At 42.8% G+C, this 20,441-nt stretch overlaps 1 protein-coding gene across 1 annotated transcript in view; it reads right to left on the bottom strand.

Moving 5' to 3' along the window:
* Positions 1-20,441, bottom strand: part of STIM2 (stromal interaction molecule 2) — a 214,865-nt gene that overhangs the window by 72,481 nt on the left and 121,943 nt on the right. Inside the window, exon 3 of the mRNA XM_030191262.1 lies at positions 10,599-10,713. Coding sequence (XP_030047122.1) covers positions 10,599-10,713 — 115 coding nt within the window. The remainder of the gene's footprint in view (positions 1-10,598; positions 10,714-20,441) is intronic.

Raw genomic sequence — 20,441 nt, 5'->3', positions numbered from 1 at the left:
AAAAAAAGATTGCGTTAGAGGCAAAAACACATAGCAAAATTTTTATTAGGTATATTAAAAGCAGGAAGCTGGCAAAAGAATCGGCTGGACCGCTAGATGACCGAGGAGTAAAAGGGGTGATCAGAGAAGACAAAGCAGTAGCGGACAGATTAAATGAATTCTTTGCATTGGTCTTGAATGAGGAAGATTTGGGTGGGATACCGGTGCCGGAAATGGTATTTGAAGCTGATGAGTCGGAGAAATTTAATGAATTCTCTGTAAACCTGGAGGATGTAATGGGGCAGTTCTAAAAACTGAAGAGTAGCAAATCTCCTAGACCGGATGGTATTCATCCCAGAGTACTGATAGAATTGAAAAATGAGTTTGCGGAGCTATTGTTAGTAATATGTAATTTATCCTTAAAATCAAGCGTGGTACCAGAAGATTGGAAGGTGGCCAATATAACGCCAATTTTTTAAAAAGGTTCCAGAGGAGATCCGGGAAATTATAGACCAGTGAGTCTGACGTCGGTGCCGGGCAAAATGGTAGAGACTATTATTAAGAACAAAATTACAGAACATATTCAAAAGCATGGATTAATAAAACAAAGTCAACATGGATTTAGTGAAGGGGAATCTTGCCTCATCGATCTACTGCATTTCTTTGAAGGGGTGAACAAACATGTGAATAAAAGCTGGTTGATATTGTGTGTCTGGATTTTCAGAAGGCGTTTGACAAAGTACCTCATGAAAGACTCCAGAGAAAATTGGAGAGTCATGGGATAGGAGGTAGTGTTCTATTGTGGATTAAAAACTGGTTAAAAGATAGGAAACAGAGAGTAGGGTTAAATGGTCAGTATTCTCAATGGAGAAGGGTAGTTAGTGGGGTTCCCCAGGGGTCTGTGCTGGGACCGCTGCTTTTTAACAGATTTATAAATGACCTAGAGATGGGAGTAACTAGTGAGGTAATTAAATTTGCTGATGACACAAAGTTATTCAAAGTCGTTAAATCGCGGGAGGATTGTGAAAAATTACAAGAGGACCTTACGAGACTGGGAGACTGGGCGTCTAAATGGCAGATGATGTTTAATGTGAGCAAGTGCAAAGTGATGCATGTGAGAAAGAGGAACCCGAATTATAGCTACGTCATGCAAGGTTCCACGTTCGGAGTCACTGACCAAGAAAGGGATCTAGGTGTCGTCGTTGATAATACATTGAAACCTTCCACTCAGTGTGCTGCTGCGGCTAAGAAAGCAAATAGAATGTTAGGTATTATTAGGAAAGGAATGGAAAACAAAAATGAGGATGTTATAATGCCTTTGTATCCCTCTCTCTCTGTGCCCTCCGAGTGGAAGCAGGACGTGTGCGGCTGCCCCTCCCCTTCGTAAGTGCCGGCTGTTATTTAAAACTTCTTACCTCGTGGTCCGCCATCAACAGTGAAGTCGAGCTGGCACGGCACGTCGCTTCAGATTGCCTTCGCTTCTGTTTCAGCTCTGCCTCTGGTCCCACCCTCATTTCCTGTTTGCGGAAGGGTGGGACCAGAGGCAGAGCTGAAACAGAAGCGAAGGCAGTGTGAAGCGCCGTGCTGTAGCTGCTCAATTTCACTGTTGCCGATGGACCAGGTGGTAAGAAGTTTTAAATAACAGCCGGCACTTACGAAGGGGAGGGGCAGCCGCATACATCCTGCTTCCAGTCGGAGGGCAGAGAGAGAGGGAGGGAGGTGCAGGGTGGTGGAACTCGGAGGAGAGACAGCCTGCACTTACGAACAGGAGGGGCAGCTGCACATGTCCTGCTTCCACTCGGAGGGCACAGAGAGGGAGAGAGGCGCGGGGCAGTGGAATTCGGAGGAGAGGTTGGCGTGGAACTGGGACGGGAGTGGAAGGAGGGAGGTAGGGGGGCATTGAACTTGGAGGGGAGGGGGCTGGAACTCGGGGGGGGGGGGGGAGATTGTGTACTGACCTCCGCTGGCTGGTGCTGGCTTCCCTTCCCAGGTCGTCGTTGCACTCCGAGGGGACAGAGAGAGAGATCTCCGGTGGCTGGTACTGGCTTCCCTTCCCTCTCACTTCCCATTGGTTCGCCCTGTGATGTCATCCCCAAGGCGGACCAATGGGAAGTGTGTTACGAACCCAGGCATCCAGACAGAGGTGTAAATTATTATATAGGATTATTATATAGAATATAGGATAGTGTTGACTTTTGCCTTTTCCTGTGACCTGAAAGCGGTATTAGGACATCAGGAGTTTATAATAGACACGCATGGTCTTTAAATCTAACTCTAATTATAAATGTATATACATATAAAATGTTCATAATGTTATTTTCATTTAGGTCAAAAATACAATGCAGGAGATTGTCACCTAATATCAAACATTATGAATATAAATGTTTGATTATTTAAAACATTTTGAACTGAATCAATATTAGTAAGGAAGGAATGAGTAAAAGAACTAGTTTTCTGTAGTTTTTCCAGCTTTATGAACTGGTGTAGAAATATGGCATAAAGATGCTAGCTGGCAGCGCTGAATGTTACATATTGAGTAAGAGATGAAAATTATTTCTCCTGGCAGTGAACAGTTTGCCAGTTCATCATCCTTCCAGCAAAAGAAAGACAAGAAAGCTTTTAATGAAGAAATCCAAAACTTAATTTGGAATATCATAAAAATACTGTTTCTCAAAAAGCTTCTCACTTTACAGTTTTTTTAAATAAAGTAACTTCATTTCATATTTTTTTTCCTGTGCAATATGCTTGAACAGCAAAACTAACACAAAAACATAAATGGAATAGCATGACAACTATAATAAAACAAAACAATATATGAAACAGATATTTTGGGCCTGATTTCACAACAGGATACCTAAGTGAGAAATCCAAAAAGGCGCCTATTTTATGTCTATTTTTTATATAAGCAACATAAGTGCAATTGCAAATAAAGCAACTAGAACCATCCCTGCCTGGTAGGATGAAAATGCTGATGCACACGTTTACACCTGCTCTAAAGTTGGCATAAATTTGTGTGTGCAATCTATGCACTTATGTATTTTAATGAAATACACTTGTACATTGCAACTCTACCTCTGCTCTGCCCAAATTATAGCCCCAGGAATGCAAACGTGAGGCACATAAGTAATCATGTGTTACCTTGTCATCATATATACTTATACATGTGTATATAGCTGTGCTATTTTATACAAGGCCTTTTATGCATGTAAAGAGCTATATATGCGGAAGAGCTTTAATAAGTGACAGGGGTGTTCAGCAGCCTTTTACATGCTCAGGCAACACTTATAAAATTACTTTGGCATATAAATGTATAAAAGTAGAGGTTAGGAAAACAGCTTGCTTATTTGTGCGATATGCATGCAGACGTTCCAAGGAGCAGAACTGGCATACATGCATGCATTTTATAATATATACATAAACACTCCAATTCATATGAGCACTAAATGACAGGGAAGGAGAGGCTGGACTAAGCACATCATCAACTCTTCTCTACATTGTTTTGCCCACTCTAGCGACACCCCTTCCATCCTGTTCCTTGCATGCTGGAGCACAAAGAACAGAAGTTTCAGGTAACAAACAATGAAACTAGTAATGTTTTCTGTTCATACTCATTATGCTTTTGGTATTTAGAAGATTTAAGTAACATGAAAATGGAGTGGCAAGAAGAAATGGCAGAATACAAGGTGCTAGGAAGATCAAGAGATTGATGCCAGATTACTAAGTACTGTGCATTGATCAAGGAGAAAAAAAACCCATTTACACAGGGATTATTTTTCATACATAATCAACCGTGTGAACTACGTAGAACTGTTCAGGAATTAACAACCTTCCCTGATAAGCCTGTCTCGTCTGTTTTCTGTGGACCTCATTCGTAGGCTCTGTCTTTAAAAGAAAAAAAAAAAAACACCATCTTACAGTGTTGCCAAAGTAGCTCCAGCTAGATTCCGGTATGGCAGGAACTTACTGCTTCCTGGAAAGCCAGCAATCAATGTCTCCCCTGAGGCCACAGTGAGGTAAGAGCAGTGCCCAAGACCATCAGAAGAACTGATCCTGGTTTCCCTGTACTTCTCAAAAGCCACCCAAACTGATACTCCTCCACTTCCAGCAAGCACCAGGAACCCAGAGGAGGACTACCCCAAAGGGCCCAAAACTGTACTATGGAGATCCGAGACTGGACAGGGATACAGCCATTGTTGGAGATCAATTCCACAACTTGTTAAGCTGTCTAACCTAGCCTCTTGGGCCTAAGCAAAGAAACTGAGCCCAGCAAACCATGGACACAGCCTTGAGAACAGATGTAGTCAAGCATGGCAGAACAGGTTAGACTCATGCCTCTACCAGGAGTGAGCTGCTTGACCACAAAAGATGGTGACCCCCTAAGATTAAAATAATCCTTAGCAACTGGGCCATGAGGACACAGCCCCATTGGACCATCCCAAGGGGGAAGCCCAAAAACCAGGCTGGACTGCCATAAATCACCTCATTCAGCACAACAGAGGACACTAAAGAGCCACTAACTATTCAGCGCCCCATATTCTTGACCCTGTAGACAAGTGTTTCCCAAGTCCAATCCTAGAGTAGCCCTTGCCAGTCAGGTTTTCAGGATATCCACAATGAATGTTCATGAACCTTTTTGCATACAAACTGTCTCTGTTATGCAAATCTCTTTTGGATATCCTGAAATCTTGACTGGCAAGGGGTACTCCAGGACCAGTCTTGGGAAACACTGCTATAGACACCACATGATCTTGTCTGAGGCCTGGGAGGCTTATGCACATAGGGGATGAAGCAACACTATACTCAACCTGCTGGACAGCACTTTTGGAGTAGTCTAGTGGAGACTGGACCTATAGGAACCAGATCTGCAGATGCCAGCCCAGAAGAAACAATCTGACCTGTGTTTGGCACCCTCAAAAGTTGGCGCCCATGGCTGAAACTCTAAATTCATGACCAGAAGCCAGCCCTAAATTTGGACAATCATACAAATGGCACAAGCTCCCAAAAGGTTCTTGATTCCTCCTAACCTTCTTTGGTGAGAGAACGCTGGCTGCCCTAACCCCTAGGCACTGCTGAGGCCCTCCCAAAATGAGAATTAGAAGAGCAGATTATACAGAATTCTCCACATGGGAGTCCCCATCAGAAATGCTTCAACTCCACCTTGGGTAGCTCTGGCTCATGCAGTCCTACACCAGGCAGAGATATTGCCCTGGGCACAGTAAGGCAGACAGTGAAAGCAGGCCCTGAGGAAAAACCTCTCAGCGATATAGGGCTGGGGGATTTTTGGTGGGTTTGGGGGGGGGGGGGGAAGTGTGGTGGCATCCCCACTAGAATCGAAGAAAGCAAGCATCTGAGAAACAGTAAAAGAAATATGCAGACTCTACAGAGCCTATGAAATGAAGAAGAGAAACTTTAGGATTTCTGCTCTGTTCTTTCCTGGTTTTCTTCTTATCTCTCCCACTGCACTTTTAGTGTATACTCGGATCCTCCACTTCTATCCCACTATCAGTTGGTGTACCTCAGGGCTCTGTCTTGGGACCTCTTCTTTTTTCCATCTATACTTCTTCCCTTGGTACTCTGATCTCATCCCATGGTTTTCAGTATCACCTTTATGCTGATGACACCCAGATCTACCTCTCCACAACAGAAATCTCAGCAGGAATCCAAGCCAAAGTATCAGCCGGCCTGTCTGACACTGCTGCCTGGATGTCTCACTGCCATCTGAAACGAAACATGACCAAGACTGAGCTTCTTGTCTTTCCCCCTAAACCCACCTCTCCTCGTCCCCCATTCTCTATCTCTGTGGATAACAATCTCATCCTCCCTGTCTCATCAGCTTGTAACCTTGGCGTCATCTTTGACTCCTCTCTCTCTTTCTCTGCACATATCCAACAAAAAGCTAAAACCTGTTGTTTCTTTCTCTATATCATCACCAAAATTCGTCCTTTCATTTCTGAGCACACTACCAAAACCCATATCACCTCTCGCTTAGACTATTGCAGCTTGCTTCTCACAGGTCTCCCACTAAACCATCTTTCTCCCCTTTAATCTGTTCAAAATTCTGCTGCACAACTTATATTCCGCCAGTGTCTCTATGCTCATATTAGTCCTCTCCTCAAGTCACTTCATTAGCTCCCTATCCATTTCCGCATACAGCTCAAATTCCTCTTATTGACTTACAAGTGCATTCACTCTGCAACTCCTCAGTACCTCTCCACTCTTATCTCTCCAGACATTCCTCCCCAAGAACTCCATTCATTGGGTAAATCTCTCTTATCTGTATTCTTCTCTTCCATTGCCAACTCCAGACTCCATTCCTTTTATTTTGCTGCACCATATGCCTAGAATAGACTTCCTGATCCAGTACATCAAGCTCCATCTCTGGCCATCTTCAAATCTAGGCTAAAAGCCCACCTTTTTGATGCCACTTTTAACTCCTAATCCCTATTCACTTGTATAATACCCTTGTATGTTTTATCTTTCCCACCTTATTAATTCCCTTATCCCTTATTTGTCCTGTTTGTCTGTCCTGATTAGACTGTAAGCTCGTTCGAGCAGGGACTGTCTCTTCATGTTCAAGTGTACAGCACTGTGTACGTCTAGTAGTGCTATAGAAATGATAAGCAGTAGCAGTAGTAGTAGTATGAGGGTATAACTGCCGCGAGAACAACAGATGGTGGCAGCTGGAACTCCCCTTTTTCAGTCCTTCAGGCCAGGAAATACCAGAGGCGTGACCAAAAGGTCTGTCTCTCAGTATAAGCAGGGGAGGGCGGTGGAACCGAAGCCCCTTTAGACAGAAAACTTCAGCGCTTCCTCACAGGTCAGGAATCCCCCCTTTAAAGGCTAAAAACTTGCCATGATCCATGCAGACTCCATGGCTGGCCAGACACCACAGTAACAGGGTCGGACCCCTGTTTCCAGCTTGCAGAAGAAATTAGCAGTGGAGCCACAAGAAAAAGTATGGGAAAATGCCTAGGCATAGCTGTAAGCTCAACCACCATGGCAGTAGACCACGAAGGGGCAGAAGTCGGTATATGTAATGGAATCACTGGAACCACAGGAAGGAAACGCACCTCTGCAAGATGACTGCGGCAGGCTGAAGAGAAACAGTGACCCAGAGGGCACAGAGGAAAAATCGACCTCGTTTCCCGTTTAGAAAATAGAGCATGTCCCACTAAGGAAGGAAGGAGCCAGTCACTGCTGTGGAAACATCCTGCTGCTTGAAGCAGCGCCCACCCCCTTTCCAAGAGATAGCCACAGCCTCAGCCAAAATGCTAATGAAGAGGCACTTTTCCTCCCAGGTTCTTTTGGCATCACCACGTGTACCCCCTGGGGTCGGTACCATATAGCCAAGGCACCCCAAGCTCAACTGAACTAGCAGACCCAGAACAGGAGCCGAGACATCATGAATCCTGAAGTTTGTGAGAGACTGTCCATCCGCCTGCTGGACACAGAGAATACAGACTGACCAAGGAGCATTCCATCCTATCACACAGTTCAGTACTACTTCCACAACCCACAAATCTCTGGATTCATCTCCTGCTAATGCTAAGGAAATGGGCAACGAAAAGGTGAACTTTTAGCTAGCACCCCAAACTGATGCACCCCACCTGCAGCTCCAACAACAGCGATCGCTCCTTTCCTTACGGGGACCAGAAGAAAAACTATAACTACGCCCCACAGCACTGAAATCCACAATACAGCATTGCAAATAACAAAGTAAGCTCCGGAGCACATTCCCTCCCCTTCACAGACCCATTGAAAACCCTCCCAACACGGGGAATGCAAAACCAAGGAGGTTTAATAAAACTTCACAAGTTTGCTATTATTTTCATTAGCATTTGCTATTGTTTTGGACAAACCAATATGGCAGCAAGACCTGCCCACTAGCTTCAGCCCAGATAATGGGATAGACAGGCTTATGCTGTCTGCTGTCATTAAACTTCCTTGCAGGAAACATAACCCACTTGTTCGGATTGATCTAGCAGGATGATAAGGAATAGTAGATTAATCAAATCTCTATCCACTATTTCATATTTCCCCCTGTGAATGTCATAGACTTACCAGTGTAAAAATTAAACCACTAAAAGGTGAGGACAGCCCAGTGGCAATGCCCTACACAGAATCTTCAATTCAATTTCTGGATTGGACAGGGCAGGGAATACTCTGAACCACTGTAGTCGTGTTGGGGGGGGGGGGGGGAGAGGGTGAGGATAATAGTTATCAATAAAGGTGACGTTCGATTTAGATCTTATGACATAGGGTATTGAAAGGAATCCTTGTGCATGGCTCCCAGACTCAAAAATTTCTAAAATGATCTGTGGGAGCATCTGTTAAACTGAAGAAAACTGCCCAAGGTATTTGCAAATGAAGACTCATGTTGCCAGGATCCCCAGCAGTGGTTCCAACTAAGCTTGAAAAAAATAGATGAAAGGAATAACTGAGACATCAATAAAAGTAGTTTTCAAAGAGGTATTATATTTCAAATAGATTAGGATTCATGCATTTTGTTCGAATTTAGCCTACTCTTCAACTTAAGACAAAACAATACTTTTCAAGCCCTTGGTGCTTATTTGTGAAGCAGATGGATGTCTCAAAATGCCCAAAAAAATGTCCATCTGCCGAAAACATCTAAATTGCATTTTTCAAAAAGGCAAAATGTACTGAGACAAATTGACAAATTAAAGAGTAGTAAATCACCTGGACCAGATAGCATGCATCCAAAGGTACTCAAAGAACTCAAACATGAAACTACTGATCTGCTGTTAAGTAAACATGGTTTAATAGGACAGAGTCAGCATGGGTTTAGCCAAGGGAAGTCTTGCCCCACCAATGTGCTTCACTTCTTTAAAGGTGTGAATAAACAAGTGGATAAAGGTGAGCCAGTTGATGGTAGTGTATCTAGATTTTCAAAAAGCTCTTGACAAAAGTTCCTCATGAGAGACTCCTGAGAAAATTAAAAAGTCATGGGATAGAAGGCAATGTTCTGTTGTGGATTAGGAACTGGTTATTGGACAGAAAGCAGAAGGAAGGTTTAAATGGCCATTTCTCTCAGAGGAGGAGGGTTAATATGGAATGCTGCATGAATCTGTACTGGAACCGGTACTATTTAATGTATTTATAAATGATCTGGAAATTGGAAGGATAAGTGAGGTGATTAAATCTGCAGAATTCACAAAACTATTCAAGGTTGTTAAAACACATGTGGACAGTGAAAAATTGCAAAAAGATCTTAGGAAATTGGAAGACTGGGTATCCAAACGGTAGATGAAATTTAATGTGGACAAATTAAAAAAGTGATGCATATTGGGAAGAACAATCCAAATCAGTTATCCTAGGGTACACCTTGGAGGTCAGCATCTAAGAAAAAGATCTAGGTGTCGTTGAAATCTTCTGCCCAGTGTGCAGTAGCGGCCAAAAAAGCAAACATAATGCTAGGAATTATTAGGAAAGAGATGCTAAATAAGACTGAGAATATTATAATGCTTTTGTATCATTCCATGGTGCGACCACACCTCAAGTATTGTGTTCAGTTCGCGCTGCTGTATATACAAAAAGATATAGCAGAATTACAAAAGGTTCAAAGAAGAGCGACCAAAACGATAAAGGGGATGGAACTCTTCTCATATGAGGAAATGCTAAAGAGTTTAGAGCTCTTCAGTTGGAAAAGAGGCAGCAGAGGTGAGATATGATTGAGGTCTATAAAATCCTGAGTAGAGTAGAACAAGTAGAAGTGAAGTGAATTGATATTTTACTTTTTCAAAAAGAACGACGACTAGGGGATACTCAATGAAGTTACATGGAAATACTTTTAAAACAAATAGGCAAAAATATTTTTCACTTTCCCGGAAGATGTAGTAACAATAGTTAGTGTATCTGGGTTTAAAAAAAGGTTTGTACAAGTTCCTGGAGGAAAAGTCAATAGTATGCATGGAATGTTGCTTCTATTTGGGTTTCTGCCCGGTACTTGTAACCTGGATTGCCCACTATTGGAAAAAGGATACTGGGCTAGATGAACCATTGGTCTGAACCAGTATGGCTATTCTTATGTTCTTATGTTTTTCTGCCCGCCTTTTTGGCATTCATATTTTGGATGTTTCATTTTGGAAAATGGCTGTTTATTTTAGACATCTGCAGCGCAAGAACATTCTTCTCCCGTATTTTTGAACAGGAAATCCTGATGTTTTCCCTCTTCGAAAATGGCTGTGAGATGGACAGATTTTTTGACAGGATGAACAGGTTGTCCTAATTCTGAATTGGGCATTCTTTCAAAAATGCCCCTCCACACTTCTAAACTTACTAAATAGCAAGACTGCCCTCTTAACGTTTCAAAATGCAGTCATGAGTAGTCAGCAAATGGCACCTTGCATCGTATTTTCAGTAATGTACTTGGCACACGTTACTTACATTACAAAATTCAAACATTTTGTTTTGTTTACTGATTGAGACTATAACATCCATTCTGTCTAAGCAACATCACTAGTCATGAATTTCCTGTGTTTGACTATTGTTTACACAAATATAAGGTGTAAATAAACAATTGGCGACACTATCATCTATACAAATACAAAAAATATTTAGAATGGACCAACTTGAAAAAAATGCAGTCAATATTTTCTTACCTTCTGATGTTTTCCAGCTTTTCCACAAATCCTCAATTGTAATGTGCTTATCTTCCCTGTGTAGCTGGCTATGCTTCTTGGAGGCATCCTTGTATTTCAAGTCTTCTCTGATAAACTATTGAGAGAAAAAAAAACATTTTCACTATTACTCGAACAGTTCAGACCAGCCAGTTAATTTATATCCTTTCACTCTCTCTCAAAAACAAACAAAACAAAACACACTGTACTCAATATTGTTTTATTTGTTTTCATGAGGAAGCAGATTATATAGATATATCTATCTATAATTTACAAAGATAGAAAAGTATCTTTCCTTTCCTATCTGGAGTCAAAGAGGTATTCTGTAGCTTAATTAGGACCAACTACAAAGCTGCCCAGACCAAATCTGAAAGCCCCTTCAAACTCTAACAAACCTTGGCTATAAAACACTGTATTGTTATATTTTAAATTAACCTCTGTTCAGCACTTCCTATTAGAGGATTGTTTCTAGCCTTTCTATAGGAAGAGTATACAAAAGAGAAAAGGTCAGCCCTTCCTCTCTCTCGGTTTGAAATCACTACAGCACCAATAGCACAAACTTGTCACAGAGTCTAAATGGGAATTTCAACTTCCTAATTACCATCAACTCAATAATATCTAGCTCTTTTCAAGAGGCCCAACAAGCATAAATTATGTCACCAATCACTCTACTGCCTTCTGCTGATGGTGTATATTTTGTAGGATTTGCTTTTAAAATAGGAGCCAACTGGTTAAGACCTTCTCTTGTTGCTCCCTCCCCCAACTGTAGTCCCCACCAAAGTTTAGGTTGGGGGGGGGGGGGGGGTTAAATGCATCTTCTCCGAGGTCTACTTTTCATTATTAAGGCTGTTTTCCTACTCTCTTATGTAAATAAGAATAGTACATCATGCCTTAATATGCTTAAGCACAGCACTGATAACTAACATAAGACTAGCCAAATTGGGTCAGATCAATGGCCCTCTAGTCCAGTATTCTGCTTCCAACACTGGACAATCCAGTACCTGGCAGAAAACCAATTAGTAGCACCACTCCATGGTACCAATCCCAGGGCAAGCAGTGGCTTCCTCATGTCTATCTCAATAACAGACTATGGACTTTTCCTCCAGGAACTTGTACAAACCAAACCTTTTTTAAACGCAGAAATGCTAACTGCTGTTACTACATCCTCTGGCAAAGAGTTCCAGAGCTTAACTATTCTTTGAGTGAAAAAATATTTCCTCCTATTTATTTTGAAATTATTTCCATATAAAACTTCATTGAGTGTCCCCTAGTCTTTGTACATTTTGAAAGCGTAAAAAAATTGATTCACTTCTACTCGTTCTACACCACTCACCCCAGCCCCCAAAGTATGCTGTCAACAGCCTACCATTATTTCCTTGATAGCTGTGCTGAAGATATTTGCCTCTTGGCTTCATCTATCACTGTGGCCCAGTCCTCATCATATGCTTGTCTGCATATGTCTCACTCCCTGGCATCCTCTGTTTTCACTCAGTGCCTCATTCACTTATCCCCTCCATCCCCAGGCCCTTAGCCAGTCTTTCCCTCTTGCTCTCACTCACCTCCACTCGTCCATACCATCTGTCTCCAACAGTCTGAACTCCATTACTTCCCAATTGCTCCCACCAAGCTAACCAGCGTGTGCCAGACTAGAGCTAGGTGCCCCTCTCCCTTACGTCAGTGATGCCTGGCTTTCTTCTGAAAAAATATGCTCTCCTGCTATCTGCACCATACTACTGCTGAGCTCTCTATGAATCTGAGCCACACATTTCCCAGGGTCTCCCTCTTCTTATCTTCCCCTTTGTCCCCCCCCCCCCCCATATTCTACAGGAAAAACAATCCAGATTTTTGCCCCAAGACTAGACTCCTCCCCCTTTCTCCTTTCCCCCTGCAGGCTCCCTATATGGCTCCCTCAGTTCTCTCCCCAATCCCCAGACAGACTGCCAGCTTTCTCTCTCTCTTCCTGCCCCTACCTAACCCAACTCTACCCTTCATGTCTCTTTCTCTCACCTCCAAGATCCTCTCCCACTACTTCCTCCTGTATTTACTCATGTGGATCCATGCTGTTGCTACCGTGTCTTTCTGTTTGGCCAATGCTGGCACGGTCCCATGTACCTCCCTCATTTAGGCCTACTGGAAAAAAGCTCTGGTCAGTACCCAAGTTTACAGGCCCAAGGACTGCTCCTCCCCTTTCTCACCTCTACCATTCAGGCCAGTGCTGTGATAGTGACAAAAAATCCTTGCTGCTGGTTCAGACTTCACCTCTCCCTTCCCCAAACACTGACCTTCACAGCAGGAGCCAACCAGCACATTTCTGCCACTGAAGTTAGTCAGCCAATACCAAAATATCTCTTACATACCGCTATATCTCCATAAGAACATAAGTATTGCCATACTGGGAAAGACCAAAGGTCCATCAAACCCAGCATCCTGTTTCCAACAGTGGCCAATAAAGGTCACAAATAACTGGCAAGATCCCCAAAAAGTACAAAACATTTTATACTGCTTATTCCAGGAATAGTGGTTTTCCCCAAGTCCATTTAAAAATGGTCTATGAACTTTTCCTTTAGGAAGCAGTCCAAACCTTTTTTAAACTCCGCTAAGCTAACCGCCTTTACCACATTCTCTGGCAACGAATTCCAGAGTTTAATTACACGTTTAGTGAAGAAAAGGTTTCTCCAATTCGTTTTAAATTTACTACATTGTAGCTTCATCGCATGCCCCCTAGTCCTAGTATTTTTGAAAAGCGTAAACAGACACTTCACATCTACCCGTTCAACTCCACTCATTATTTTATAGACCTCTATCATATCTCCCCTCAGCCGCCTTTTCTCCAAGCTGAAGAGTCCTATCCGCTTTAGCCTTTCCTCATAGGGAAGTCGTCCCATCCCCTTTATCATTTCCGTCGCCCTTCTCTGCACCTTTTCTAATTTCACTATATCTTTTTTGAGATGCGGCAACCAGAATTGAACACAATATTTGAAGTGCGGTCTATTTGCTTTCTTAGCCACAGCAGCAGCACACTGAGCAGAAGGTTTCAACGTATCATCAATGATGACACCTAGATCCCTTTCTTGTTCCGTGACTCCTAACGTGGAACCTTGCATGACATAGCTATAATTCGGGTTCTCTTTCCCACATGCATCACTTTGCACTTGCTCACATTAAACGTCATCTGCCATTTAGACGCCCAGTCTCGTAAGGTCCTCTTGTAATTTTACACAATCCTCCTGCGATTTAACGACTTTTAATAACTTTGTGTCATCAGCAAATTTAATTACCTCACTAGTTACTCCCATCTCTAGGTCATTTATAAATATGTTAAAAAGCAGCAGTCACAGCACAAACCCCTGGGGAATCCCGCTAACTACCCTTCTCCATTGAGAACACTGACCATTTAACCCTACTCTCTGTTTTCTATCTTTTAACCAGTTTTTAATCCACAATAGAACATTATCCCATGACCTTCCAATTTCCTCTGGCGTCTTTCATGAGGTACTTTTGTCAAACGCCTTCTAAAAATCCAGACACACAATATCAACCGGCTCACCTTTATCCACATGTTTGTTCACCCCTTCAAAGAAATGTAGTAGATTGGTGCGATTTTTCTTCACTAAATCCATGTTGACTTTTTGGTGCGATTTTTCTTCACTAAATCCATGTTGACTTTGTCTCATTAATCCATGCTTTTGAATATGCGCTGTAATTTTGTTCTTAATAATAGTCTCTACCATTTTGCCCGGCACCAACATCAGACACACCAGTCTATAATTTCCCGGATCTCCTCTGGAACTTTTTTAAAAAATCAGTGTTACATTGGCCACCCTCCAATCTTCTGGTACCACACTCGATTTTAAGGATAAATTACATATTTCTAACAATAGCTCCGCAAGCTCATTCTTCAGTTCTATCAGTACTCTGGGATGAATACCATCTGGTCCAAGAGATTTGCTACTCTTCAGTTTGTAGAACTGCCCCATTATATCCTCCAGGTTTACAAAGAATTCATTAAGTTTCTCCGACTCATCAGCTACGAATACCATTTCCGGCACCGGTATCCCACCCAAATCTTCCTCGGTGAAGACCGAAGCAAAGAATTCATTTAATCTCTCTGCTACGGCTTTGTCCTCCCTGATCGCCCCCTTTACTCCTCGGTCATCTAGCGGTCCAACCGATTCTTTTTCCGTCTTCCTGCTTTTAGTATACCTAAAAAAAAATTTTTACTATGTGTTTTTGCCTCCAACACAATCTTTTTTTTGAAGTCCCTCTTAGACTCCCTTATCAGCGCTTTGCATTTGACTTGACATTCCTTATGCAGTTTCTTATTAATTTTCAGTCAGTTCCTTCTTCCACTTTCTGAAGGATTTTCTTTTAGCTCTAATAGCTTCCTTCACCTCACGTTTTAACCACGCCAGCTGTCATTTGGTCTTCCGTTCTCCTTTTTTAATACGCGGAATATATTTGGCCTGGGCTTCCAGGATGGTGTTTTTGAACAGCATCCACGCCTGATATAAATTTTTGACCCTCGCAGTCGCTCTTCTAAGTTTTTTTTTCACCATTCTTCTCATTTTATCATAGTCTCCTTTTTTAAATTTAAACGCTAACATATTTGATTTCCTACGTATACTTACTTCAAAGGTAATATCAAATCTGATCATATTATGATCACTGTCATCATGCGGCCCCAGCACCATTACCTCCCGCATCAGATCATGTGCTCCACACTAAGGACTAGGTCTAGAATTTTTCCTTCTCTCGTTGGCTCCTGTACCAGCTGCTCCATAAAGCTGTCCTTGATTTCATCAAGGAATTTTACCTCCCTAGCGTGTCCCGATGTTATATTTACCCAGTCAGTATCGGGGTAATTGATATCACCCATTATTATTGTGTTGCCCAGTTTGTTTGCGTCCCTAATTTTCTTTAACATTTCTGCATCTGTCTGTTCATCCTGGCCAGGCAGACGGTAGTACACTCCTATCACTATCCTTTTCCCCTTTACACATGGAATTTCAATCCACAGTGATTCCAAGAAATGTTTTGTTACCCCTCCACCAATTCGATCCACCCTGTCACTACAATATAATTTGTACTACTACTACTACTTAGCATTTCTAAGCGCTACTAGGGTTACGCAGCGCTGTACAAGTTAAAACATGGGGAAGGACAGTCCCTGCTCAAGAGAGCTTACAATCTAAAGGTAACAAACTATGTAGTCAGTGTAGTCAGTGTATCATGAATGGAAGGTGGTTAGGCGCCAAAAGTAAGGGAGAAGAGATGGGTTTTGAGTAAGGACTTGAAGATGGGCAGGGAGGGCACATGGCGTATGGGCTCGGGGAGTCTGTTCCAGGCATAAGGTGATGCGAGGCAGAAGGGACTGAGTCTGGAGTTAGCGGTGGTGGAGAAGGGTACAGATAGGAGTGATTTGTCCTGAGAGCGGAGGTTACGGGTGGGGACATAGGGGGAGAGGAGGGTAGAGAGGTAATGTACCACGATATGACAGTGTCCCACTGGTTATCCTCCTTCCACCAGGTCTTACAGATGCCTATTATATCTAACTTTTCCATTTAGTGCAATATATTCTAACTCTCCCATCTTATTTCTTACGCTCCTGGCATTCGCATATAGACATTTCAAAGTATATTTGTTGTTCCTATTTACATGAGGCTTAGTACTTGGACAGTATTAATTTGCAATCTTTTGTCTGATTTTTATTTAAGGACACCTGGAGGCATATTTTCAAAGCACTTAGCCTTCCAAAGTTCCCTAGTAGCCTATGGAACTTTGTAAGGCTAAGTGCTTTGAAAATACGCCTCCTGATCTACTACGGTCTCTTTTGCAACCTCACTATCAGGATACCCTATCTTCCCTGTTTTGGTGGTATCTTTGAAAGATACCTTATCCCGAACCATGTGCTTTTGAGCGCCTGTCGGCCTTCCCCCATTTCTAGTTTAAAAGCTGCTCTATCTCCTTTTTAAATGACGATGCCAGCAGCCTAGTCCCACCCTGGTTAAGGTGGCGCCCATCCTTTCGGAACAGGCTCTCCCTGCCCCAGAATGTTGCCCTGTTCCTAACAGATCTAAAACCCTCCTCGCTGCAGCATCGTCTCATCCACACATTGAGACTCCGGAGCTCTGCCTGTCTCTTGGGCCCTGCACGTGGAACGGGTAGCATTTCAGAAAATGCTACCCTAGAGGATCTGGATTTGAGCTTTCTACCTAAGAGCCTAAATTTGGCTTCCAGAACCTCTCTCCCACATATTCCTATATCACTGATACCCACATGTACCAAGACAGCTGGCTCCACCCCAGCACTATCTAAAATCCTATCTAGGTGGCGCATGAGATCCGCCACCTTCGCACCAGGCAGGCAAGTCACCAGGCGATCCTCACGTCCACCATATCCTCAGTGCGAGAGGATACTACATCCCCTGGTGGGCAGGTCCTGGCTACAGGAGTACTTCCTACTTCACCAGGGTGAGACCTCCCTCCTCCAAGGTAGCACAGGAGCTACCAGACTGGAGGCTGGACTTCTCTACAACATCTATGTACCTCTCTGTCTCCCTCAGCTCCACCAAGTCTGCTACTATAGCCTCAAGAGAACGGACACGTTCTCTGAGAGCTAGGAGCTCTTTGCATCGGGCACACACATACGACATCTCACCAACTGGGAGATGATCATACATGTGACACAATGCAAAAGACTGGATAGCAGAGTCCAATGCTGTTTACATCAAACAACAAATACAACATAAAACCATGCATACATCATAAAGATTCAGCTTATCATCAAAATTCACAAAAGAAAATATACAATATAGCACCATTTATACATCATTAAAAATTCAGCCCAAATTTTGCCACAACATAGTAGCAAAAGCTGCAATGAAAACATCATGCTGTTCATGTTTCCTTTACTCTCTCTCTCTCTGACACAATCTCCTTTCCCCAGTCTCCTCAGTAACCACTGCTATAATTTCACACCTGTACTGCTGACCCCTAAACCTGCTTCCATCTGCCCCACAAAGGTAAATATTAATGATAAAGTTAACAGGGGTATCATACCAGCCTCTTTCTAGTGCAAACAATGCTGCTGCTGTCACCTTTACCCCATGTGGCTAGTGTTGCTGTTTCTGACCCCTTCCCTGCCAAATTCAGCAAGTCAAATGCAGAATTCTGCACAGAATTCCCCCCCCCCCCCCCCATGAGTAAGCACTGTGCTGCTGTAACTAGCAGAAGCTATAAGAAACTGGCATAGCTCCTGGCTCAGCAGATTGCCAATTAAAATCCACAAAGAGAAACTGTAGTTATGGTACACTATAACAGCATGCTTTGGGCAATTCTGCACTCAAAACTTTGTGATATAACTTTCTGTTTTGCCAAAGGAAGGTAGGGATATGATTGACCCAAGTGGCTACAGGCCCATTTCCTTACTGAATGTAGAAACAAAGATTTACATGAAGATTATGGTGGACAGAGTTAGTGGAATGCTGCCTGGACTTGTGGCAAAAAAAAAATTGTGAAGGGGAAATGGGATCATTGCTACCCATAGAATTTTGGATAGGAATAGAAACAGCACAAAGAGAAAAGAGCAGCTTTGAAATTAAGTTTTGACATTAAGAAAGTTTTCAGTAAAGTGGTCTGGAATTATGGTATATGTAAGGGAGTTTGGGATTTAGAAAAGAGAATATTTATTAGGAGAATAAAAATTCTATATAACCACTCAATAGTGAGAATGTTATTAAACAGCAACTATTTCCAGGAATTTGAGCTGGGAGGGGGGGGGGGGGGGCGCACCAGTGTTGCTCCTAGTCACCCGCTTTAGTTGCTTTGTGTATTGAGCCTCAGGCCACAGAACTGGCTCTGAATGATAGAATTAAAAGGGACTGGAGCTGAAGCACTAGAAGTGAAATTGGCACTGCTCACTTAATTGTCACGCTTGGAGACCCAATAATGTCACTGGGAAGAGTGCTTGACGCTCTGAAGTGGTTTGGGAAATCTCAGGATTAAGAGTTTACTGGAGACAATCAAATACGTGGATATGTTGGGGAGGCTTCAACACAGCTTGCCTGTGCAAGATAAGCTGTGGTATTTGGGAATTCTGCTTCCTGGTGATTTGCAGAAATTATATCAAGTAAAGATAAGGTCCTTGGTGAGAGGGGCAAAGGAGCAACTTAGGAGATGATGCAATTTGTTGCTCTGAGGGAGGCAGAATTCGATTGCTGAAAATAATAATTTTGCCTAAGTGGTTGCATATTCTCCAGTGCATTCCCCCTAATGTTGAGGTGTGAGTATTTGAGTACGTGAGACAGCAGTATGGGCCTTTTTATGAAAAGGGAGTAAGCCAAGCCTCTGCAGAAGGCAGCGATGGATGGAGTTCTGTGGCTACCAGTTTTAAAAATCTATAATGTGAATTGCATTATACGATTTGCGAGAGAGTGATTAGAGATTCCTGTAAAGTTTGGGGATGTTTAATCGAAATCTTAACTACTGGTTAAAGCATTTTATTCAGCATTTACATTGCATAGTGCATCTCTGTGTGGCTTTGCTGGTGTAAGACAAAGTTTGTTGGTTTGCTCTGTGAGGTGGACACATAAGAAAACGGGACTGAGACGTAAAGACTCACTATACTTACAGGTTAGCGAGAAAGGGGATTTCTCCCCCAAGGATGGTCAACTCAATTTATGGGAATTTGAGAGAAGGGGGCTTTCCAGACTAGGCCAATTTTTGGAGGCAGGTGGAAGGGTAGTAAAATGTTTTGCATCCCTTCATATACAGTATGGTTTGGACATAAAGAATTATATGCATATTTGAAAGTGTGTCATTATGCAGTAAAAAAATTTGAGAGAAGGGGGCATGCCTTTGTTAATAAATGATTTGAAGATACTGTGAATAAACAGTTCCTTCAGGTGTGTTGTAACCTCATGGTTCTACAAAATTGTTATCAGACTGCGAGGGAAAAGATTTGGAAGTCACAATGGAAAAACTGAGAAAGTAGAAAGGGATGTGGATGATTTTTGGAATACAAGAGGTGGTAGAAAAGTTTGGTATGGTGCGAGCTGCATTTTACACATAGAATGTATGTGCATCCCAAATGGGCACAAAGAGCAGGACTGATAAAATTAGGAGCCTCTTCTAAGCGTACAGCACCAGAAAGCATGGACTGTCATAGTGTATGGGCCCAGTCACAGCAGTCAAGGGCTCTAAACCTACAGATAAAACCCATCAGTGGATGTCTATTAGTTAAATGACAGACTCCCCTATGAGGCAGAAGCATGGATGTGATATTGGTAAAGAAAGCCTGCCTAGGAGTGAAGCGTAGCATAATCAGATGAGTGGCTAGCAACCTGATGTAAGATTTGGTGAATACAAATGCATATGTTGAGGATGGAGAATTAAACAGTGATGACTGGCAGTTCAACGCACAGAATTCACTTTCTATTTGGTACCCATTCCTTAAAGCAGTGGTGTCCAACATGGCATCCCTCACAGTCTATATCCACCAATCCCCACCACTAGTGCAGGTAGAGAAAAGGCCCTGTGAAGCTCCACTGGGTTGCGTGTGCCTGCATGGTCACACTGATGCGCATGCACACAAATGCCGGTCAACTCGCTTCTCCCCATGCATGCATGCACAAACACGTCAATGTGACCACGCAGTCATATGCAACCCAGTGGAGTTTCATGGGGCCTTTTCTCTATCCGCAGTAGCAGCAAAACCTCCTAATGGTGCACCTCAGCTCCAGCTCAGCCCTGAAAATCTAAGCAAAGTGGAATTACAGGTTTAGTGGTTGCTAATGAACATACACCTCCCTTTTTAATAATGGTTTGA

The sequence above is a fragment of the Microcaecilia unicolor genome, chromosome 2, assembly GCF_901765095.1.
Source record: "Microcaecilia unicolor chromosome 2, aMicUni1.1, whole genome shotgun sequence".
Taxonomy (NCBI): Eukaryota; Metazoa; Chordata; class Amphibia; order Gymnophiona; family Siphonopidae; genus Microcaecilia; species Microcaecilia unicolor.
Note: the sequence above shows the minus strand (reverse complement) of the source record. Positions and strands in the feature narration are given on the sequence as shown.